At 50.8% G+C, this 24,011-nt stretch overlaps 2 protein-coding genes, 5 non-coding genes and 2 pseudogenes across 7 annotated transcripts; all 9 read right to left on the bottom strand.

Annotated features, from left to right (window-relative positions):
* Positions 1-660: 660 nt before the first annotated feature.
* On the bottom strand, positions 661-1,416 carry LOC126474211 (nischarin-like). Its single transcript, XM_050101674.1, has one exon. The coding sequence runs from the start codon at positions 1,414-1,416 to the stop codon at positions 661-663; it is 756 nt and encodes a 251-aa protein (XP_049957631.1).
* Positions 1,417-2,126: 710 nt separating this feature from the next.
* LOC126475877 (5S ribosomal RNA) lies at positions 2,127-2,244 on the bottom strand (annotated as a pseudogene).
* Positions 2,245-3,486: 1,242 nt separating this feature from the next.
* On the bottom strand, positions 3,487-3,605 carry LOC126476971 (5S ribosomal RNA). Its single transcript, XR_007587388.1, has one exon. It is a non-coding gene; the product is annotated as a 5S ribosomal RNA (ribosomal RNA).
* Positions 3,606-4,846: 1,241 nt separating this feature from the next.
* Positions 4,847-4,965, bottom strand: LOC126476191 (5S ribosomal RNA). Its single transcript, XR_007586804.1, has one exon. It is a non-coding gene; the product is annotated as a 5S ribosomal RNA (ribosomal RNA).
* Positions 4,966-6,207: 1,242 nt separating this feature from the next.
* On the bottom strand, positions 6,208-6,326 carry LOC126476203 (5S ribosomal RNA). Its single transcript, XR_007586805.1, has one exon. It is a non-coding gene; the product is annotated as a 5S ribosomal RNA (ribosomal RNA).
* Positions 6,327-11,896: 5,570 nt separating this feature from the next.
* Positions 11,897-12,652, bottom strand: LOC126474212 (nischarin-like). The gene has a single exon (XM_050101676.1). The coding sequence runs from the start codon at positions 12,650-12,652 to the stop codon at positions 11,897-11,899; it is 756 nt and encodes a 251-aa protein (XP_049957633.1).
* A 710-nt stretch (positions 12,653-13,362) lies between these two features.
* On the bottom strand, positions 13,363-13,480 carry LOC126475879 (5S ribosomal RNA; annotated as a pseudogene).
* An 8,119-nt stretch (positions 13,481-21,599) lies between these two features.
* LOC126476215 (5S ribosomal RNA) lies at positions 21,600-21,718 on the bottom strand. The gene has a single exon (XR_007586806.1). It is a non-coding gene; the product is annotated as a 5S ribosomal RNA (ribosomal RNA).
* Positions 21,719-22,959: 1,241 nt separating this feature from the next.
* Positions 22,960-23,078, bottom strand: LOC126476227 (5S ribosomal RNA). The gene has a single exon (XR_007586807.1). It is a non-coding gene; the product is annotated as a 5S ribosomal RNA (ribosomal RNA).
* Between the last annotated feature and the right edge of the window lie 933 nt (positions 23,079-24,011).

Genomic DNA, 24,011 nt, shown 5'->3' on the forward strand with positions numbered 1-24,011 from the left:
ACAGTGATCTGAGAAGATCACAGGGCAGACTTCTACTTGTGTCACAGAGGTGGCCATCTCTCTGTTTACGTATACTCTATCGATTCTGCTTCTGCCGCGGTTATACAGGTACGTGAACACTGTGTGGTTTTGGTGTAGTAGACGCCAGGTGTCTGCTAATTTTAGACGCCTAACTAGATCCTGCAGTTCGGCGCACAAGTTGGGTACCGGGATCTGGTCTTCGGGTGAAATTACACAGTTGAAGTCACCTGCCAGGACGACGTTGTTGCTGTGAACTAGTAGCTCGCAGATGTCCTCGTTGTAAAATTTGCTCCTGGCACGCTTGTTTTCCGTTCCCGACGGAGCGTAAATGTTTACAAAATCAGTGTCTTCCACCTTCACCGCTATTCCGCGTCCGTCGGGCATCATTTTCACGTCGTCGAATTCGAGGCCGTGCCTGATTAGTGTGGCAGTTCCGCAGCGAGTTTCTGCGTCGATGTTGCAGATGACTTCGTATCCCGGTACCTGTTCTATAGCCGTCGTGACCACCTCCTGTAACATAGCCACGTCTGGGGCTTTGTGCTGCAGGAAGTCAATTAGTGCATCTAATTTTAGTGCGGCGGTCATTCGGTTCACGTTACACGTAATTACACTGTATACTGAGCCCGAGCCCTGTTGCATTTAAACACTTTGTGGAGGCGGGTCTGTGGAGTGCTGTGGCCGTTCCGGCCGCAGGACTACGTCCTCTGCTTTAGGGGTTGTAGCCTTTTTGGTTGCGGATGCCGTATCTGACTCCTCTGACTCAGATACGTCCATCTTTTCGTCTTTTTCGCGGCTGAGACTTCGCCGCTTGCTCCGTCGCTTTTTGGCTTTCCCCGCGGCCGGGACGTCCACGTTGTTTTCTTTGGGCTCGCCTTCTGATTCCTTCAGAATGCGGGCCAGTTTCGTGACTTGCTTTTTGATTGCAAGCTCACGCATCTCGCTGTATGGCGTGGCGGCGTCGGCGCTGGGCCCGGCCTGGGCGGCAGGGCTGTCGGCAGGCGCAGCTGTCGGCTGGGCGGGGGCGGCGGCGGGGGCGCTGACCTCCGCGATCCTCGGCCGCCGGGCGACGGGCGAGGGGGTGGGGGCCAGGGCTGCGTCGGTCTCCATTGTACCTTCGCCCTCCGAGTCGGAGCTCAGCTGGCGTTTCTCACCCGCGCTACCTGCGACGGCCGGGGCCGGTGCAGGGACGGGCGCAGGGGGTGGGGTAGCGGCTGGGCTCTCCGTGGCGGCGGCTGGCGGCGCTGCCGCTTCCGCTAGGGCCGTCTCGTGAACGCGTGGAGCTTCGCGCGTTACCGCTCCAGCGTAGCTGGCAGTGGCGGTTTCTTGACGTGCCTCCGCGGCTTCTGTGCGCGGCAATTGCGCCGGACGTCTGCTCCTCGGACACGTTGCCCTCATGTGCTCCGTGGAGCTGCAGATGGAGCACGTCTGGGGCTGGCCGTTGTATTGCACGACCCCCCTATGCCCACCGATCGTTACAAACGAAGGCACGTGCTTTTTTAGCACCATCGTCACTGCTCTGACGCCCGAGTCCACCTTGTACCGGTGGCCAGCACCCCAGAACTCGCGGTTCACGGAGATTACTTCGCCATAAAGACGCAAGTAACGTCCCACTTCGTCGTCAGGCACTTCAAATGGTAGGTTGTACACCTTCAAATGACGCACACCATATCCGGCGAAGGAGATCTTCACGTCACTCACTGCGCCGTCTCTGTGTTTGAATTTTCGTATTCCACCGTGTGTGGACACGAGGGTTTCACACCGTATTAGTGTTGTCAACTTGATAAACAAGCTATACAACGTAAAATCGAGCATCAGCCCCTCCAGTTCCTCCTCCTCTATACGAAGTTCGTCAAACATCCATTCTTCGATTTCGTAGGCCGTCGGCCTCACGTACTCTCGATCGAATTGCAATTGCAACGTCGTGTTCGAGCGGTTATACGTCGCCATCGTCACTTACCGAATCGTTAGATCGTGCGTTGGAAACGAGCAGCTACGGCTGGCGCGGCGCGGGAGCCGGCAGGCGGCGGGCGCGGGCGCGGCGCGGTAGGATGTCGGGCGGGGACGGCTCGGCGGCCGGTGATCCTCGACTACCTGGGACGCACAATAGCGAGCGGCACACGTGTTGCCAGGCGGGCAGCCAGCCAAGTACTAACCGGGCCCGATGTTGCTTAACTTCGGTGATCGGACGAGAACCGGTGTATTCAACATGGTATGGCCGTTGGCGTCCTTATAATGTGGCCGCGCGGCAGAGGAAGCCTTCGCCCCTTCTCCCAACACACGCAATCGCCGTTTTCCGTGGCACATTTGACGCAAAGCACGTCCTTCCACCGCCACGTGGGTGACACGCACAACACAGCTGCTCGTTGCACCGCCTGTCATTCGTTTGGTGCGTGCGGCCTCCGACACTCGCGGGAGACGCACCTTGTTCTTGTTATCCGGCGCAGGGCCGGGCGTCGGGGGGGGGGGGGACTGCGCGGGGTGTGGCAGTGTCCTGCTGGACCGGCGGAAGCTTTCTCACCTGGCTGACACGCGCCGCGCTTCCAGATATTTGCGTAATTTGCGCGTTGCATCCTCGCCTGTCGTGTCCCCTCCCCTTCCGTCCCGACTTGTCCCGACTGCCGCTCGCTGCCGCTCGGGTCGCGCTCCATATGACCGCACAAGCACGAGAAACATCTGCGAGATGGGCGCGGGCCGAACCGGCGTGTCCGAGACGCCGTGTGCGGCCGTTCGGAGCTACTAGAGTAGAGCAGCGCTGCGCTGGAAAGGTGCGAAAACACGGACAGAGGACACAGGAGGTTCAACAAAGCATCCATCTCCTCTAGAGGCGAAAGAGAAATTTTTGTTTACAAATTTGCAGATGTGCACTGCTACAAAACAATATGCCCTGACGTATTTCACAACATTTCTGTCGTTTCATACTGTTTCGTTATTTGCAGACACACTTTGCTAATCTTCCTTGGCACACTCTTCTTCAAACGGAGTTCCTTAATATCGCATCTTACGATAGTTTAAAATCAGTATGGAAGCATCTTTGTCACACGAGAAAGCTGGCAGGGGTAGCGACAAAAGAGCAAAAAATGAAGACAGCCAGAGTTCCCAGGCGGTCGCCGATCCGAATACTAACGTTGTTGCTTATCTTCGGTGATCGGACGAGAACGGCTGTTTTCTTTTTTTAATTTATCTATTTAGTTAGTTTTTCGAATTTAGCACTGCTACAAAACAGTTGGCTCTGACGCATTTCAAGGACACATCTGTCGATTCGTAGTGTTTCGTTATTTCCAACGACTTCCTAGCACTCTTCCTCCGCGCATTCTTGCTCAAACTGAGTTCATTACTGCAATTTCGTGTCTTACGTTTAGTACAGTACTTTAAAATGCTTGTGGAAGCATCTTTGTCACACCTGAAAGTTAGTATGAAAAAGAGGGCTGGCAGGTGTAGCGACCCAAAAATTAAAAAATGAGATAGAGCCAACAGCACCCGGTGTTCCCAGGCAGTCACCCATCCAAGTACTAACCGGGCCCGATGTTGCTTAACTTCGGTGATCGGACGAGAACCGGTGTATTCAACATGGTATGGCCGTTGGCGTCCTTATAATGTGGCCGCGCGGCAGAGGAAGCCTTCGCCCCTTCTCCCAACACACGCAATCGCCGTTTTCCGTGGCACATTTGACGCAAAGCACGTCCTTCCACCGCCACGTGGGTGACACGCACAACACAGCTGCTCGTTGCACCGCCTGTCATTCGTTTGGTGCGTGCGGCCTCCGACACTCGCGGGAGACGCACCTTGTTCTTGTTATCCGGCGCAGGGCCGGGCGTCGGGGGGGGGGGGACTGCGCGGGGTGTGGCAGTGTCCTGCTGGACCGGCGGAAGCTTTCTCACCTGGCTGACACGCGCCGCGCTTCCAGATATTTGCGTAATTTGCGCGTTGCATCCTCGCCTGTCGTGTCCCCTCCCCTTCCGTCCCGACTTGTCCCGACTGCCGCTCGCTGCCGCTCGGGTCGCGCTCCATATGACCGCACAAGCACGAGAAACATCTGCGAGATGGGCGCGGGCCGAACCGGCGTGTCCGAGACGCCGTGTGCGGCCGTTCGGAGCTACTAGAGTAGAGCAGCGCTGCGCTGGAAAGGTGCGAAAACACGGACAGAGGACACAGGAGGTTCAACAAAGCATCCATCTCCTCTAGAGGCGAAAGAGAAATTTTTGTTTACAAATTTGCAGATGTGCACTGCTACAAAACAATATGCCCTGACGTATTTCACAACATTTCTGTCGTTTCATACTGTTTCGTTATTTGCAGACACACTTTGCTAATCTTCCTTGGCACACTCTTCTTCAAACGGAGTTCCTTAATATCGCATCTTACGATAGTTTAAAATCAGTATGGAAGCATCTTTGTCACACGAGAAAGCTGGCAGGGGTAGCGACAAAAGAGCAAAAAATGAAGACAGCCAGAGTTCCCAGGCGGTCGCCGATCCGAATACTAACGTTGTTGCTTATCTTCGGTGATCGGACGAGAACGGCTGTTTTCTTTTTTTAATTTATCTATTTAGTTAGTTTTTCGAATTTAGCACTGCTACAAAACAGTTGGCTCTGACGCATTTCAAGGACACATCTGTCGATTCGTAGTGTTTCGTTATTTCCAACGACTTCCTAGCACTCTTCCTCCGCGCATTCTTGCTCAAACTGAGTTCATTACTGCAATTTCGTGTCTTACGTTTAGTACAGTACTTTAAAATGCTTGTGGAAGCATCTTTGTCACACCTGAAAGTTAGTATGAAAAAGAGGGCTGGCAGGTGTAGCGACCCAAAAATTAAAAAATGAGATAGAGCCAACAGCACCCGGTGTTCCCAGGCGGTCACCCATCCAAGTACTAACCGGGCCCGATGTTGCTTAACTTCGGTGATCGGACGAGAACCGGTGTATTCAACATGGTATGGCCGTTGGCGTCCTTATAATGTGGCCGCGCGGCAGAGGAAGCCTTCGCCCCTTCTCCCAACACACGCAATCGCCGTTTTCCGTGGCACATTTGACGCAAAGCACGTCCTTCCACCGCCACGTGGGTGACACGCACAACACAGCTGCTCGTTGCACCGCCTGTCATTCGTTTGGTGCGTGCGGCCTCCGACACTCGCGGGAGACGCACCTTGTTCTTGTTATCCGGCGCAGGGCCGGGCGTCGGGGGGGGGGGGGACTGCGCGGGGTGTGGCAGTGTCCTGCTGGACCGGCGGAAGCTTTCTCACCTGGCTGACACGCGCCGCGCTTCCAGATATTTGCGTAATTTGCGCGTTGCATCCTCGCCTGTCGTGTCCCCTCCCCTTCCGTCCCGACTTGTCCCGACTGCCGCTCGCTGCCGCTCGGGTCGCGCTCCATATGACCGCACAAGCACGAGAAACATCTGCGAGATGGGCGCGGGCCGAACCGGCGTGTCCGAGACGCCGTGTGCGGCCGTTCGGAGCTACTAGAGTAGAGCAGCGCTGCGCTGGAAAGGTGCGAAAACACGGACAGAGGACACAGGAGGTTCAACAAAGCATCGATCTCCTCTAGAGGCGAAAGAGAAATTTTTGTTTACAAATTTGCAGATGTGCACTGCTACAAAACAATATGCCCTGACGTATTTCACAACATTTCTGTCGTTTCATACTGTTTCGTTATTTGCAGACACACTTTGCTAATCTTCCTTGGCACACTCTTCTTCAAACGGAGTTCCTTAATATCGCATCTTACGATAGTTTAAAATCAGTATGGAAGCATCTTTGTCACACGAGAAAGCTGGCAGGGGTAGCGACAAAAGAGCAAAAAATGAAGACAGCCAGAGTTCCCAGGCGGTCGCCGATCCGAATACTAACGTTGTTGCTTATCTTCGGTGATCGGACGAGAACGGCTGTTTTCTTTTTTTAATTTATCTATTTAGTTAGTTTTTCGAATTTAGCACTGCTACAAAACAGTTGGCTCTGACGCATTTCAAGGACACATCTGTCGATTCGTAGTGTTTCGTTATTTCCAACGACTTCCTAGCACTCTTCCTCCGCGCATTCTTGCTCAAACTGAGTTCATTACTGCAATTTCGTGTCTTACGTTTAGTACAGTACTTTAAAATGCTTGTGGAAGCATCTTTGTCACACCTGAAAGTTAGTATGAAAAAGAGGGCTGGCAGGTGTAGCGACCCAAAAATTAAAAAATGAGATAGAGCCAACAGCACCCGGTGTTCCCAGGCGGTCACCCATCCAAGTACTAACCGGGCCCGATGTTGCTTAACTTCGGTGATCGGACGAGAACCGGTGTATTCAACATGGTATGGCCGTTGGCGTCCTTATAATGTGGCCGCGCGGCAGAGGAAGCCTTCGCCCCTTCTCCCAACACACGCAATCGCCGTTTTCCGTGGCACATTTGACGCAAAGCACGTCCTTCCACCGCCACGTGGGTGACACGCACAACACAGCTGCTCGTTGCACCGCCTGTCATTCGTTTGGTGCGTGCGGCCTCCGACACTCGCGGGAGACGCACCTTGTTCTTGTTATCCGGCGCAGGGCCGGGCGTCGGGGGGGGGGGGGGACTGCGCGGGGTGTGGCAGTGTCCTGCTGGACCGGCGGAAGCTTTCTCACCTGGCTGACACGCGCCGCGCTTCCAGATATTTGCGTAATTTGCGCGTTGCATCCTCGCCTGTCGTGTCCCCTCCCCTTCCGTCCCGACTTGTCCCGACTGCCGCTCGCTGCCGCTCGGGTCGCGCTCCATATGACCGCACAAGCACGAGAAACATCTGCGAGATGGGCGCGGGCCGAACCGGCGTGTCCGAGACGCCGTGTGCGGCCGTTCGGAGCTACTAGAGTAGAGCAGCGCTGCGCTGGAAAGGTGCGAAAACACGGACAGAGGACACAGGAGGTTCAACAAAGCATCCATCTCCTCTAGAGGCGAAAGAGAAATTTTTGTTTACAAATTTGCAGATGTGCACTGCTACAAAACAATATGCCCTGACGTATTTCACAACATTTCTGTCGTTTCATACTGTTTCGTTATTTGCAGACACACTTTGCTAATCTTCCTTGGCACACTCTTCTTCAAACGGAGTTCCTTAATATCGCATCTTACGATAGTTTAAAATCAGTATGGAAGCATCTTTGTCACACGAGAAAGCTGGCAGGGGTAGCGACAAAAGAGCAAAAAATGAAGACAGCCAGAGTTCCCAGGCGGTCGCCGATCCGAATACTAACGTTGTTGCTTATCTTCGGTGATCGGACGAGAACGGCTGTTTTCTTTTTTTAATTTATCTATTTAGTTAGTTTTTCGAATTTAGCACTGCTACAAAACAGTTGGCTCTGACGCATTTCAAGGACACATCTGTCGATTCGTAGTGTTTCGTTATTTCCAACGACTTCCTAGCACTCTTCCTCCGCGCATTCTTGCTCAAACTGAGTTCATTACTGCAATTTCGTGTCTTACGTTTAGTACAGTACTTTAAAATGCTTGTGGAAGCATCTTTGTCACACCTGAAAGTTAGTATGAAAAAGAGGGCTGGCAGGTGTAGCGACCCAAAAATTAAAAAATGAGATAGAGCCAACAGCACCTTTTTTTTTTTTTTGTAACGTATATAAACTTTTATTTACAAATTGTAACAATTACAAGTCTTTACATTAAATGGTGTACTTGATTATTGAACGGTGATATTCACTGTCTAGGTTTCTGTTCTGATTGTTCTTTTGATAGTTCTTGGTCGAGTTACAACACGTTTATTCACTGAGTGTCCTTCATGTAGATTTTCCTGTTTGATTTTTTTTTTTTTTTATGTCTTTTAATTCCAAAGCTTGCGTTATTTCTATATATATATTTTTTTTTTAATTTACATGAAAAAAAAAGGGAAAATTAAAAATTTGCTTCTATGCTATTTGAAATGCACCTATTTTGGCATGTTTGCTATATGTACCCAGAGGCGAAAAAGGGGATTATAAACCAGAAACATCTATGTGATTAAATTTGTGAATGCCGGGGATTATTAGTCGCAGAGAGGCATGCTACGATTGGCACATGATGGGCTGAGATTTACAACAAAACAAAAAGCAAAAAGGAACAACAAACAAACAAATAAAAAACAAAAATAAAATGAAACAAAAAAAAAAAAAAAAACAAGTCAATAAGCAAAAGAACTGAAAACATAATAGAAAGGAAAAGCGTACCTTGAGTGGAGAGAGAGAGAGCGAGAGAGAGAGAGAGAGTGAGTGAGAGAACACATTAATTACATGCAATACACTGTATGACATTTTGTTGTTTTCTTGGGGCACTTTGTAACCTTTTCACTAAATTTATCTCTGACCATTTCCTTGCCTGCTTTTATGTGGCAATTGGACACTGTATCACTACAATTGGCACACGTCACTCACTTTTGCGCTGCTTCACATATAAACTTTCACTATGTGCACATTTCGTAAAAACGCTTTCCGCGCTGCACCACTCTTGCCGTCGGGGCTTTGGAGGGATCGGTGGGCGACGTCATCAGCGACTGGGGTATGGGTGTTGTGGGAGGGCGTCGGTCACGTCGTGTTGAAGGCGTCTCGGAAGGCGGCGTCCAGCGGGACCTGCAGGAAGTTCTGGAAGGTCTCGCGGTACTTGGAGCGTTGTTTGGCTCTCCTGTGTTCCTCCCACAGGTCCGTGAGGAACTGCGCCTTGTCGGTCAGCCGTTTGGTGACGATGGCGTGTGCCGTCATGGCGATGATCCACATTGTGGCCCGGCGTTTTGCTTTGGGGAAAGGCTTCGCGTCCGGGACAGTGACAGCTGAGACATGTATCGCCCTCTCGTCGGTTCTGTTGATGTGGGCGATCATTCTTCTCGCTGCCGCCCATATTTCCCCGCTCTCTCTGCAGCCAAAACGATGCTCGATGGTGTCGGTCTGGTTGCAGAGCTCGCAGTTTGGGGATTCCCGCATTTTTATGCGTGCCAGTTTTTCGTTTGTCGGCACTGTTTTGTGGATGATTTTATACCACGTGTCCCTGGCGTGCTCAGGAAGTGTCCGTTCCGAGACATTCTTCCAGACCTGTGGCCAGTCATGGTCTGGAAAACTCGTCTCTATTTTGGACTTTCTTGCCTTCCCCCTCAGAGCGCTGTAGATGTTCCTCGCCGTTCTTTGCTGTGGGTTGGCAACGACCGCGGTGATGTAACTCTTGTCGATTGCCATCTGTTTTATGTGCCGCAACTTGAATGGTATGTGCGTAGTGTCTACAGGAGCCTCTTCAGATTCAGGTTTATATTGGTTTATCAGGCTGGACGTTATACTGTTGTTATTCTGGTTTGCCATTTTCATCGCACGGTGTAGAAGCAGTGCCGCGCATTTCGTCTTAACGTCAGTCAGACCAAGTCCGCCTTCGTCCCTTGACAGGAAACACGTCGCCTGGGAGACCTTGAAGATTTCCCGCCTCCACAGCAAATAGTACGCCGCACTTCCTATCGCTCGCGCAATTTCCGTCGGAGCACATAGTATTTGCGCCATGTACCACGCTTTCGACAGGATTGTTTCGTTTACTAACTGCACTCTTTGGCTCAGCGTCAGGTTCCGGTTCGCGTGTATCCTCACGAGCCCTCTCGTTGTGTTCAAGACGCTGCGCCAGTTTTGTGCTGCCATTTTCAAAGGGCACTGCTGTAGTTCCACTCCGAGTGCCCTATGGTTGTTTGTCACTCGGTACCACTGTCTCGCTGGTCGCAGTCTGCCGTTGCCTATTGGTAGTAGCACTGTCTTCCTCGGATTCGTTTTGGCACCTGAAGCCTTCTCGAAGGATTCCATGATAGGCTGGATTATTCCTAGTTCTTCTTCGTTTTGGATGAATATGCCCATGTCGTCAGCATAGGCCGTGCATACGATGTTTGTTGCACCCATTGTGTATCCTCCGATTTCGGCTGTTAGTTTTCGTAGTAGTGGGTCGAGGGCTATTGTGAAAAGTGCCATCGATAATGGACATCCTTGCCTGACGGATCTTCCCAGTCTTATTGACTTGGAAGTCCATCCGTTTACTGTTATTTTTGAGGTGGCATTTGTAATGACGTTCTTGATTGTTCTTCCGAATTTTGGTCCGAATCCGAGGCGTGCGATAGTTTTCAGCAGGTACCGGTGACTGATCCTGTCGAAAGCCTTGTGGAAATCGACAGAGATTACGGCTGCGGGTCTCCTCGTTGTTGCTGCGTGGGCTATGATGTCCCTGTATGTGCAGACGGCGTCGAAGATGTTCCTGCCAAGCACTGCACCGGTTTGCCATGGGCTAATAGCTTTCTGTAGCGCGACCTTGATGTTTGCAGCCAGGCACTTTGCTGCTATTTTGTAGTCTGCATTTAGGAGGGTTATTGGCCGAAAGTCTTCAATTTTGATGGCTGCCTTCGTTTTGGGGATCAGAATCACCGTCCCTTGGAGGAATTTTGATGGCAATTCTGTCCCGTTGAGAACTTCGTTTACTATTTCTGTGATTATTCCGCCGACTGTGCCCCAGAGCGCAGCGTAGAATTCTGATGGGATTCCGTCTGCGCCTGGTGCTCTTCCGTTTCTGCTGTCTTTGATGGCGGCTTTCACCTCATCGTCTGTGACGTTTTCGTTGAGTAGTGCCCGGTCTGCATTGGTAAGGATCCGACGGGTCTCTTGCATGATCCTCGCCATTTCTCCGTCGTCATTTTCCTCTCCTCGGAACAGGTCGTTGAAGTGGTCTTCGACGTGGCTCATAATGTCTTTCTTCGTCGTTAACCTGTTCCCGTCCTTGTCGACGAGTTGCCTTACTTGTTTGCTACTAGCCCTCTGTCTCTCCCTGTGCAGGTGGTGCAGCGTGGCAGGTTCATCTTCCATTTCGCCGTTTGTCTGGCTACGGGCGACGACTCCTCTCATTTTGTCTCTTTTCAGGCTCAGTATACGTGCTTTGAGTCTTCTTATCCGCGGCAGAAACAGTTCGTCGTCCGCGGGGGCGTCCATTGCGTCTCGTAGGCATCTGGTGTAGAAGTCTGCCGTGTTTCTTTTCCAGAAAGCCTTCTCAGCGCTGTGCCTTATGAGTTCCCGTCTTACTTGCGGTTTGGCGTGTTCTACCCACCACTCAGTAGTGGAATTGTATTCGCCTCGCCGCTCTCTGCATGCCTGGATCGTGTCGGCAATTTCCTGTTTCAGCTTCCCGTCCGTGAGGTGGCTTGTGTTTAGCTTCCACGTTCCTCTACCTGCTGGAAGCTTGCTTCTCGGTAGACGGAGTTTGCACTGATAGGCACAGTGATCTGAGAAGATCACAGGGCAGACTTCTACTTGTGTCACAGAGGTGGCCATCTCTCTGTTTACGTATACTCTATCGATTCTGCTTCTGCCGCGGTTATACAGGTACGTGAACACTGTGTGGTTTTGGTGTAGTAGACGCCAGGTGTCTGCTAATTTTAGACGCCTAACTAGATCCTGCAGTTCGGCGCACAAGTTGGGTACCGGGATCTGGTCTTCGGGTGAAATTACACAGTTGAAGTCACCTGCCAGGACGACGTTGTTGCTGTGAACTAGTAGCTCGCAGATGTCCTCGTTGTAAAATTTGCTCCTGGCACGCTTGTTTTCCGTTCCCGACGGAGCGTAAATGTTTACAAAATCAGTGTCTTCCACCTTCACCGCTATTCCGCGTCCGTCGGGCATCATTTTCACGTCGTCGAATTCGAGGCCGTGCCTGATTAGTGTGGCAGTTCCGCAGCGAGTTTCTGCGTCGATGTTGCAGATGACTTCGTATCCCGGTACCTGTTCTATAGCCGTCGTGACCACCTCCTGTAACATAGCCACGTCTGGGGCTTTGTGCTGCAGGAAGTCAATTAGTGCATCTAATTTTAGTGCGGCGGTCATTCGGTTCACGTTACACGTAATTACACTGTATACTGAGCCCGAGCCCTGTTGCATTTAAACACTTTGTGGAGGCGGGTCTGTGGAGTGCTGTGGCCGTTCCGGCCGCAGGACTACGTCCTCTGCTTTAGGGGTTGTAGCCTTTTTGGTTGCGGATGCCGTATCTGACTCCTCTGACTCAGATACGTCCATCTTTTCGTCTTTTTCGCGGCTGAGACTTCGCCGCTTGCTCCGTCGCTTTTTGGCTTTCCCCGCGGCCGGGACGTCCACGTTGTTTTCTTTGGGCTCGCCTTCTGATTCCTTCAGAATGCGGGCCAGTTTCGTGACTTGCTTTTTGATTGCAAGCTCACGCATCTCGCTGTATGGCGTGGCGGCGTCGGCGCTGGGCCCGGCCTGGGCGGCAGGGCTGTCGGCAGGCGCAGCTGTCGGCTGGGCGGGGGCGGCGGCGGGGGCGCTGACCTCCGCGATCCTCGGCCGCCGGGCGACGGGCGAGGGGGTGGGGGCCAGGGCTGCGTCGGTCTCCATTGTACCTTCGCCCTCCGAGTCGGAGCTCAGCTGGCGTTTCTCACCCGCGCTACCTGCGACGGCCGGGGCCGGTGCAGGGACGGGCGCAGGGGGTGGGGTAGCGGCTGGGCTCTCCGTGGCGGCGGCTGGCGGCGCTGCCGCTTCCGCTAGGGCCGTCTCGTGAACGCGTGGAGCTTCGCGCGTTACCGCTCCAGCGTAGCTGGCAGTGGCGGTTTCTTGACGTGCCTCCGCGGCTTCTGTGCGCGGCAATTGCGCCGGACGTCTGCTCCTCGGACACGTTGCCCTCATGTGCTCCGTGGAGCTGCAGATGGAGCACGTCTGGGGCTGGCCGTTGTATTGCACGACCCCCCTATGCCCACCGATCGTTACAAACGAAGGCACGTGCTTTTTTAGCACCATCGTCACTGCTCTGACGCCCGAGTCCACCTTGTACCGGTGGCCAGCACCCCAGAACTCGCGGTTCACGGAGATTACTTCGCCATAAAGACGCAAGTAACGTCCCACTTCGTCGTCAGGCACTTCAAATGGTAGGTTGTACACCTTCAAATGACGCACACCATATCCGGCGAAGGAGATCTTCACGTCACTCACTGCGCCGTCTCTGTGTTTGAATTTTCGTATTCCACCGTGTGTGGACACGAGGGTTTCACACCGTATTAGTGTTGTCAACTTGATAAACAAGCTATACAACGTAAAATCGAGCATCAGCCCCTCCAGTTCCTCCTCCTCTATACGAAGTTCGTCAAACATCCATTCTTCGATTTCGTAGGCCGTCGGCCTCACGTACTCTCGATCGAATTGCAATTGCAACGTCGTGTTCGAGCGGTTATACGTCGCCATCGTCACTTACCGAATCGTTAGATCGTGCGTTGGAAACGAGCAGCTACGGCTGGCGCGGCGCGGGAGCCGGCAGGCGGCGGGCGCGGGCGCGGCGCGGTAGGATGTCGGGCGGGGACGGCTCGGCGGCCGGTGATCCTCGACTACCTGGGACGCACAATAGCGAGCGGCACACGTGTTGCCAGGCGGGCAGCCAGCCAAGTACTAACCGGGCCCGATGTTGCTTAACTTCGGTGATCGGACGAGAACCGGTGTATTCAACATGGTATGGCCGTTGGCGTCCTTATAATGTGGCCGCGCGGCAGAGGAAGCCTTCGCCCCTTCTCCCAACACACGCAATCGCCGTTTTCCGTGGCACATTTGACGCAAAGCACGTCCTTCCACCGCCACGTGGGTGACACGCACAACACAGCTGCTCGTTGCACCGCCTGTCATTCGTTTGGTGCGTGCGGCCTCCGACACTCGCGGGAGACGCACCTTGTTCTTGTTATCCGGCGCAGGGCCGGGCGTCGGGGGGGGGGGGACTGCGCGGGGTGTGGCAGTGTCCTGCTGGACCGGCGGAAGCTTTCTCACCTGGCTGACACGCGCCGCGCTTCCAGATATTTGCGTAATTTGCGCGTTGCATCCTCGCCTGTCGTGTCCCCTCCCCTTCCGTCCCGACTTGTCCCGACTGCCGCTCGCTGCCGCTCGGGTCGCGCTCCATATGACCGCACAAGCACGAGAAACATCTGCGAGATGGGCGCGGGCCGAACCGGCGTGTCCGAGACGCCGTGTGCGGCCGTTCGGAGCTACTAGAGTAGAGCAGCGCTGCGCTGGAAAGGTGCGAAAACACGGACAGAGGACACAGGAGGTTCAACAAAGCATCCATCTCCTCTAGAGGCGAAAGAGAAATTTTTGTTTACAAATTTGCAGATGTGCACTGCTACAAAACAATATGCCCTGACGTATTTCACAACATTTCTGTCGTTTCATACTGTTTCGTTATTTGCAGACACACTTTGCTAATCTTCCTTGGCACACTCTTCTTCAAACGGAGTTCCTTAATATCGCATCTTACGATAGTTTAAAATCAGTATGGAAGCATCTTTGTCACACGAGAAAGCTGGCAGGGGTAGCGACAAAAGAGCAAAAAATGAAGACAGCCAGAGTTCCCAGGCGGTCGCCGATCCGAATACTAACGTTGTTGCTTATCTTCGGTGATCGGACGAGAACGGCTGTTTTCTTTTTTTAATTTATCTATTTAGTTAGTTTTTCGAATTTAGCACTGCTACAAAACAGTTGGCTCTGACGCATTTCAAGGACACATCTGTCGATTCGTAGTGTTTCGTTATTTCCAACGACTTCCTAGCACTCTTCCTCCGCGCATTCTTGCTCAAACTGAGTTCATTACTGCAATTTCGTGTCTTACGTTTAGTACAGTACTTTAAAATGCTTGTGGAAGCATCTTTGTCACACCTGAAAGTTAGTATGAAAAAGAGGGCTGGCAGGTGTAGCGACCCAAAAATTAAAAAATGAGATAGAGCCAACAGCACCCGGTGTTCCCAGGCGGTCACCCATCCAAGTACTAACCGGGCCCGATGTTGCTTAACTTCGGTGATCGGACGAGAACCGGTGTATTTTTTTTTTTTTTTTTTTCTTTTTTTTTTTTTTTTATTTTTTTTTATTTTTTTTTTTTTTTTTTTTTTTTATTTTTTTTTTTTTTTTTTTTTTTTTTTTTTTTTTTTTTTTTTTTTTGTTTTTTTTTTTTTTTTTATTCTTTTTTTTCACTTTTTTTTTTTTTTGTTTTTGGTTATTTTTTTTTTGTTTTTTTTTTTTTTCTTTTTTTTTTTTTTTTTTATTTAATTTTTACTATGTATAAAACTGGAACCTCATCCTATTACTCAGTTACTCTCTTTCTGCAACTTTGTCCATTTTATTACTTTTTTCGAAAAATAGTCTTACGTATACTAGTTTACAGGCTGGCACATGACAAAGATAGACAAATGAATGGAGACTGGTTGTGTTTCACCAGCTAACACTAACTAAATATCTAAACTTAATTTTGATAAACCTGCGCGTAAGACGCAAATAAGGTCAGTGTGCGTATCATCAAAGCTCAATTGCGAGACTGAAGGACCATTGATACAAATAAAAGGGGCTCGGAATCATCTTACAGTTGTTTCGCATACGCATGATGCAGTGCAGATGATAAGAAATTGGCAAAATATTCTTTGTGTTTATTACTATTTTTGATCTTACAATATTGGTCCCAAATATGAGTCAAAAAGGTGAGTCCATCGTGAATTTGCCGGTCAATGAGGGCGTAAACAGTGTGGCCCAACAACCACACAGCAGTATTGTGTTTTGGCCGCGGGAAATATTTGAAATCAGGTACAATGACACTGTCAACTGAGACGTGTGCCGGAGTAGTTCGCGTGATGAGAGCCACCATTATCTGGCAAATCCTCCACACATCGGAAACAGCTTGGCATTGCAGACGGTGTTCTCTGGTGTCAGGCATGCCACATCTGCTACAGTTGGGGGAGGCAAGAAGCTGAATATCGGCTAAACGCTGATTGGTGGGCAGTGTGTTGTTGACTAGTTTGTACCACAACGCAGACACATCGGACGGCAAAATACTGCTATTAACATTTGACCACACTTGCTTCCAGTTAACAGTAGGTGAGCGGACTTCCAATTTACTAGGGGGGGGTTGTCCCATCAATTCAATATAGAGTTGCCGTGCTGTCCTGTGTGGATTCGTGACCGTGCGGAGGACGTAGCTTTTATTTAGAATATAGTCTCGTACAAAGGACATACGGTAAGGGATGTTGGCCACCGATACTGGGGCGCTTTCAGATTCTGGCCGATAGATTTCTAGCAGGGATGCTGTCGATCCATCGGGAAAGCCGGTCTGCATTTCAGCGGTGCGGTTGACGAGCAACGCTGCACATTTGCGACTGAAGTCTACTAGCCCGAGTCCTCCATGTGACGGGTCCAAGACACAAACTGCTGCTCGCACTTTAAAAATTTCGTGGCGCCAGAGTAACCAGTATACTGCCTGAGATATAGCGCGTCCTATTTGTTTTGGCACGCTAAGCAACTGCGCCATATACCACGCCTTGGAGAGAATAAAGGAATTGATTAGTTTGACTTTCTGGTGCAAGTTAAGGTGCCGGGTTGCGTGGCATTTGCAGAGGCCCTTGATGGAGTTGAGGATTCTTCTCCAATTTCGTGCTTGCATATGCTGTGGGCACGCAGTTATGTCTAGACCCAATACTTGATGGTCTCTCACTATTCTGTACCATGGGCGGACAATATCGGTGGCTAGCAGACCCAGTGGAAGTAGAACAGTTTTATTAGTATTTATCGCTGCTCCAGACGCACTTTCATACTGATGAAGGGAGGCGCGTATCGAGTCTATGTCTGCTGTGTGGTCAATGAAAGCGCCTACGTCATCTGCGTATGCCACACATTTAAAGGAAGCATTGTGTATTTGTACTCCTTTTGACGTCCTGCCTATTGTTCTGAGAAGCGGGTCTATGGCGATCACGAATAAGAACATTGACAGCGGACATCCTTGCCTGACAGAGCGGCAAATAGGGATCGGTTTAGTTTGCCATCCGTTTAATGTGACTATTGATCTTGCTCCCGTCAGAATATTTTCAATAATTTTGATAAATTCTCGGCCGAATCCCATTTTTGTCATGACCTGTAGCAAGTATTTGTGGCTTATGCGATCGAAAGCGTTCGCAAAGTCAATGGATAGAATAGCTGTCGATAATTTATGGATTGCCGTGTGAGCTACTATGTCTCGGTATAAGGACGCTGCGTGGAAAATATTGTGGTGTGTTACTCCACACGTTTGGTAAGAGCTGATAGCTTTGTTCATGACTGGCTTCATCTTTGCTGCAAGGCACCTTGCAACTATTTTGTAGTCAGTATTGAGTAATGTGATGGGTCGGAAATCTTGGACACGACATGTATGTTGCGTTTTTGGGACGAGCACAACTCGACCTTCCAGGAATTTTGCGGGAATATCGGTGCCACGAATTACTTCATTTACTATGTCGGTGAGTTTTTGCCCAAAGATGTCCCAATAGACCTGATAGAATTCGGTTGGCAGGCCATCAGGTCCCGGCGACTTTCCTTTAGAGCACGATTGTACAATAGGTTTTGTGTTCTGTACTGTCACCTCTGCTATCAACTGTTCTCGGTCCGCGTTCGAAATGTCAGTCTGCAGGTCGCGTAACAAATAATTTAGCGCTGCGTCGTCTGTCGCAACGTCTCGAAATAAGTCCGTGTAATGGGCTGTAATATGTTGGAGAATGTCTGTTTTCCGCGTAAGGCGCTCGCCTGACGCAGTCGTTATCGATTCTACATGTTTACGCCTTGCCCGTGTTTTTTCACGCGCGAGATGATAGGACGACGGTTCTTCGTCGTCCAGAGCGCACAAGGCGCGACTTCGGACCAAAATTCCTTTCGCCTTTTCGTTATGTATACGGAGAATCTTTGCTTTAATACGATTTAAGCGGAGGCGGAGATTTTCATTTGGTCCGACAGGGGCGTTTAACGCGTCTTTGAGGCATTGTTGGTAAAATTCTGTTGTGCGCTGCGTCCAGAAGGATACCTCCTGGCTATAACATTGAGCAATCATCCTAATTTGCGGCTTTGCGTAGAAAGTCCACCACTCTAGTGCTGAGCTGTAGTTTTTCTCTTTCTGCAGGCAAAGCTGCCATACAGATTGCATTTTCGAGCGGAAGTCTCTCGCGGCAAGATGTTTTGTATTAAGCTTCCACAACCTGGGAGTAGGTGTTTCATTTGTACGCTGTAGGTGGATGGCAGCAACATAACCGCAGTGGTCGCTGAACGCGACAGGGATGATGTCTACACTATTTAGGTTCTTTGCGATCTGTTGAGAGACGTATATGCGGTCTATTCTGCTTGCTCCACTATTGTATATGTGCGTATACTGCGTTGTGTGTGGGTGGAGGAGACGCCACGTGTCTCGCAGATCTTTGGCGGTCAACAGTTTCACTAATTCAGGACACATGGTGGCCGTAGGGTGCTGGTCGGATGAGTGTGTTACACAGTTAAAATCGCCGCCGAGAATTATTGGACGTGTGGTATCAAACAAGGGAACTACCTCGTGATTGAAAAATGCTGCGCGCATTCGTCTATTATCTGTCCCTGAGGGGGCGTAAATATTGATAAATCTCATGCTTTGTATATTGCACGCAATTGCGCGTCCGCTTGGCAACGTTTGGACATTGTCTGGCTCTAGGGAATTTTTATATAAAATCGCGGTACCGCATTTTATATTATTGTTAATGTTATAAATAACATCATATCCACTTATGTTATTGAGGATGTTTGCGGTAACTTCCTGAAGGAGTATTACGTCAAAACGACTGTAATGTATAAAATCGACTAGGGACAAAATTTTGTGAGCTGCAGAAATCCCGTTTATATTTAAGGTAAGAATAGATAAATCTTTTATTTGCGTATAACAGGCAGGCATTGGAAGTGGAGAAAGAAACAGAGAAACATTAGCTACGGGAGACGGGGTATAAATGGAGATAATTCATTCTGCGAATGGTTTGTTTTGTATGTGACGAGTATTGCAACTAAATTTTCAACCGAGTTTATACTCAAACATCTTCGGACCAAACAGTACTGCGTTGTTGATCTGAGCGGGGAGGATCATTGTTGGTTTCCATCGGTACGTGCATATGTGGCGGATCGATTTGCATGGCATGGACAGCACGAATGTCGCCCGTCGGGACGTGGGCTGTGTGCCGAGCACGACACTCGTGCATTTCCTCTGCCTTTCTTTTAATTGGCGCTGATAATACAGCCTCAGTTACGAGCGGTTGTACGCTGATTTCTTTCTCTTGCTTATTTAGAAATTCCCTTAGATGTCGAACAGTTGCGTCGCGCCGGCGATCTGCTTCTGTTTCATGCGACGCAACAGGGACGACTGTCACAGGGCATTGTTGATCGGATTTAGAAGTTGCATCCGAGATTCCGTTTCCACGGCCGCGTCTATGTTTCCTTTTCGAAGATTTATTCGGTGAATGGCTCACCGATCTCCTACTCGGGGATGGACTGGGGTCTTTACGAGAAACACGCTTTTCTGAGGGGACAGCAGTAGGGCTGCGTCCACTCTCTGAATTTTGCGTGTTGGTCGGAAAAATTTCTGATTCAGTATCGTCACTTTTTGGCGGCTCTGGGTGAACGTCAGCCACGACCGTAATGTTTGTCGCATTATTGCGGAGAGAATTTTCTGGAATGACGGCTTTTTCATCAATTTCTGTTATGTCCATGACATTGTCCGTGTTTGCCGGGGTCGCTGCCGATTCGCACGCAGCCTCTGTCACAGGGAGTGACGAGGGTCGAATCGGAGCAACACCCAACGCTACAGACGCATACGAGTTTTTCTGCGTTTGTGCGCTATCACCGCCGAGCGGGAGCTGCACAGGGCGACGTCTGTTCGGACAATTTTGTCGAAAGTGATCGGTTGCATTGCAGTACGAGCACGTCTGTGGCTGTCCATTGTACGATATAAAGGCCCTGTAGCCGCCTATGACTAGAAAGGACGGGATGTGCTGTTTCAGTTCAATAAGAACACTTCTTACTCCGTTGTAAACTTGTAGTCGGAAACCACTACCCCATTTCTCATTCGTCACTGAAAGCACATTCCCATACGGCATGAGACCACGAGCGATCATTTGCGTAGGTATTTCAAAGGGAAGATTGAAAATACGAACTTGACGAATACCGTAACCCGCGTGGCACACGGTCACGTCGCAAACGCTTCCGTCACGATATTTAAACTTGCGTTTTCCACCGTTTTCCTGTACGATCTTTTCGCACATTTCCGGATCATTGAATTTCATAAACAGGGTTCCGGTAATAAAGTCCCACTGGACTCCGTACGTTTCGGTGTCGGTAAGACCGAGTTCGTCAATAATCCAGTCGTGAGCCTCGTATGCCGTAGGGCGTACAGCTTCCTTGTCGAAAATAACGTTCAATGTGTTCGATCTGTTTACGTTTTCCATTTTCTAACCGTTACTTAACAACTACGCAAAAAACGCGCGAAAATGAGAAACTCGACAGCGGAACGCAACGCGGCGATGCCAACAGAGCGGCCGCTAGCCGTGGGTATGGCCGTTGGCGTCCTTATAATGTGGCCGCGCGGCAGAGGAAGCCTTCGCCCCTTCTCCCAACACACGCAATCGCCGTTTTCCGTGGCACATTTGACGCAAAGCACGTCCTTCCACCGCCACGTGGGTGACACGCACAACACAGCTGCTCGTTGCACCGCCTGTCATTCGTTTGGTGCGTGCGGCCTCCGACACTCGCGGGAGACGCACCTTGTTCTTGTTATCCGGCGCAGGGCCGGGCGTCGGGGGGGGGGGGACTGCGCGGGGTGTGGCAGTGTCCTGCTGGACCGGCGGAAGCTTTCTCACCTGGCTGACACGCGCCGCGCTTCCAGATATTTGCGTAATTTGCGCGTTGCATCCTCGCCTGTCGTGTCCCCTCCCCTTCCGTCCCGACTTGTCCCGACTGCCGCTCGCTGCCGCTCGGGTCGCGCTCCATATGACCGCACAAGCACGAGAAACATCTGCGAGATGGGCGCGGGCCGAACCGGCGTGTCCGAGACGCCGTGTGCGGCCGTTCGGAGCTACTAGAGTAGAGCAGCGCTGCGCTGGAAAGGTGCGAAAACACGGACAGAGGACACAGGAGGTTCAACAAAGCATCCATCTCCTCTAGAGGCGAAAGAGAAATTTTTGTTTACAAATTTGCAGATGTGCACTGCTACAAAACAATATGCCCTGACGTATTTCACAACATTTCTGTCGTTTCATACTGTTTCGTTATTTGCAGACACACTTTGCTAATCTTCCTTGGCACACTCTTCTTCAAACGGAGTTCCTTAATATCGCATCTTACGATAGTTTAAAATCAGTATGGAAGCATCTTTGTCACACGAGAAAGCTGGCAGGGGTAGCGACAAAAGAGCAAAAAATGAAGACAGCCAGAGTTCCCAGGCGGTCGCCGATCCGAATACTAACGTTGTTGCTTATCTTCGGTGATCGGACGAGAACGGCTGTTTTCTTTTTTTAATTTATCTATTTAGTTAGTTTTTCGAATTTAGCACTGCTACAAAACAGTTGGCTCTGACGCATTTCAAGGACACATCTGTCGATTCGTAGTGTTTCGTTATTTCCAACGACTTCCTAGCACTCTTCCTCCGCGCATTCTTGCTCAAACTGAGTTCATTACTGCAATTTCGTGTCTTACGTTTAGTACAGTACTTTAAAATGCTTGTGGAAGCATCTTTGTCACACCTGAAAGTTAGTATGAAAAAGAGGGCTGGCAGGTGTAGCGACCCAAAAATTAAAAAATGAGATAGAGCCAACAGCACCCGGTGTTCCCAGGCGGTCACCCATCCAAGTACTAACCGGGCCCGATGTTGCTTAACTTCGGTGATCGGACGAGAACCGGTGTATTCAACATGGTATGGCCGTTGGCGTCCTTATAATGTGGCCGCGCGGCAGAGGAAGCCTTCGCCCCTTCTCCCAACACACGCAATCGCCGTTTTCCGTGGCACATTTGACGCAAAGCACGTCCTTCCACCGCCACGTGGGTGACACGCACAACACAGCTGCTCGTTGCACCGCCTGTCATTCGTTTGGTGCGTGCGGCCTCCGACACTCGCGGGAGACGCACCTTGTTCTTGTTATCCGGCGCAGGGCCGGGCGTCGGGGGGGGGGGGACTGCGCGGGGTGTGGCAGTGTCCTGCTGGACCGGCGGAAGCTTTCTCACCTGGCTGACACGCGCCGCGCTTCCAGATATTTGCGTAATTTGCGCGTTGCATCCTCGCCTGTCGTGTCCCCTCCCCTTCCGTCCCGACTTGTCCCGACTGCCGCTCGCTGCCGCTCGGGTCGCGCTCCATATGACCGCACAAGCACGAGAAACATCTGCGAGATGGGCGCGGGCCGAACCGGCGTGTCCGAGACGCCGTGTGCGGCCGTTCGGAGCTACTAGAGTAGAGCAGCGCTGCGCTGGAAAGGTGCGAAAACACGGACAGAGGACACAGGAGGTTCAACAAAGCATCCATCTCCTCTAGAGGCGAAAGAGAAATTTTTGTTTACAAATTTGCAGATGTGCACTGCTACAAAACAATATGCCCTGACGTATTTCACAACATTTCTGTCGTTTCATACTGTTTCGTTATTTGCAGACACACTTTGCTAATCTTCCTTGGCACACTCTTCTTCAAACGGAGTTCCTTAATATCGCATCTTACGATAGTTTAAAATCAGTATGGAAGCATCTTTGTCACACGAGAAAGCTGGCAGGGGTAGCGACAAAAGAGCAAAAAATGAAGACAGCCAGAGTTCCCAGGCGGTCGCCGATCCGAATACTAACGTTGTTGCTTATCTTCGGTGATCGGACGAGAACGGCTGTTTTCTTTTTTTAATTTATCTATTTAGTTAGTTTTTCGAATTTAGCACTGCTACAAAACAGTTGGCTCTGACGCATTTCAAGGACACATCTGTCGATTCGTAGTGTTTCGTTATTTCCAACGACTTCCTAGCACTCTTCCTCCGCGCATTCTTGCTCAAACTGAGTTCATTACTGCAATTTCGTGTCTTACGTTTAGTACAGTACTTTAAAATGCTTGTGGAAGCATCTTTGTCACACCTGAAAGTTAGTATGAAAAAGAGGGCTGGCAGGTGTAGCGACCCAAAAATTAAAAAATGAGATAGAGCCAACAGCACCCGGTGTTCCCAGGCGGTCACCCATCCAAGTACTAACCGGGCCCGATGTTGCTTAACTTCGGTGATCGGACGAGAACCGGTGTATTCAACATGGTATGGCCGTTGGCGTCCTTATAATGTGGCCGCGCGGCAGAGGAAGCCTTCGCCCCTTCTCCCAACACACGCAATCGCCGTTTTCCGTGGCACATTTGACGCAAAGCACGTCCTTCCACCGCCACGTGGGTGACACGCACAACACAGCTGCTCGTTGCACCGCCTGTCATTCGTTTGGTGCGTGCGGCCTCCGACACTCGCGGGAGACGCACCTTGTTCTTGTTATCCGGCGCAGGGCCGGGCGTCGGGGGGGGGGGGGGGGACTGCGCGGGGTGTGGCAGTGTCCTGCTGGACCGGCGGAAGCTTTCTCACCTGGCTGACACGCGCCGCGCTTCCAGATATTTGCGTAATTTGCGCGTTGCATCCTCGCCTGTCGTGTCCCCTCCCCTTCCGTCCCGACTTGTCCCGACTGCCGCTCGCTGCCGCTCGGGTCGCGCTCCATATGACCGCACAAGCACGAGAAACATCTGCGAGATGGGCGCGGGCCGAACCGGCGTGTCCGAGACGCCGTGTGCGGCCGTTCGGAGCTACTAGAGTAGAGCAGCGCTGCGCTGGAAAGGTGCGAAAACACGGACAGAGGACACAGGAGGTTCAACAAAGCATCCATCTCCTCTAGAGGCGAAAGAGAAATTTTTGTTTACAAATTTGCAGATGTGCACTGCTACAAAACAATATGCCCTGACGTATTTCACAACATTTCTGTCGTTTCATACTGTTTCGTTATTTGCAGACACACTTTGCTAATCTTCCTTGGCACACTCTTCTTCAAACGGAGTTCCTTAATATCGCATCTTACGATAGTTTAAAATCAGTATGGAAGCATCTTTGTCACACGAGAAAGCTGGCAGGGGTAGCGACAAAAGAGCAAAAAATGAAGACAGCCAGAGTTCCCAGGCGGTCGCCGATCCGAATACTAACGTTGTTGCTTATCTTCGGTGATCGGACGA

Source organism: Schistocerca serialis, chromosome 4, assembly GCF_023864345.2.
Source record: "Schistocerca serialis cubense isolate TAMUIC-IGC-003099 chromosome 4, iqSchSeri2.2, whole genome shotgun sequence".
Taxonomy (NCBI): Eukaryota; Metazoa; Arthropoda; class Insecta; order Orthoptera; family Acrididae; genus Schistocerca; species Schistocerca serialis.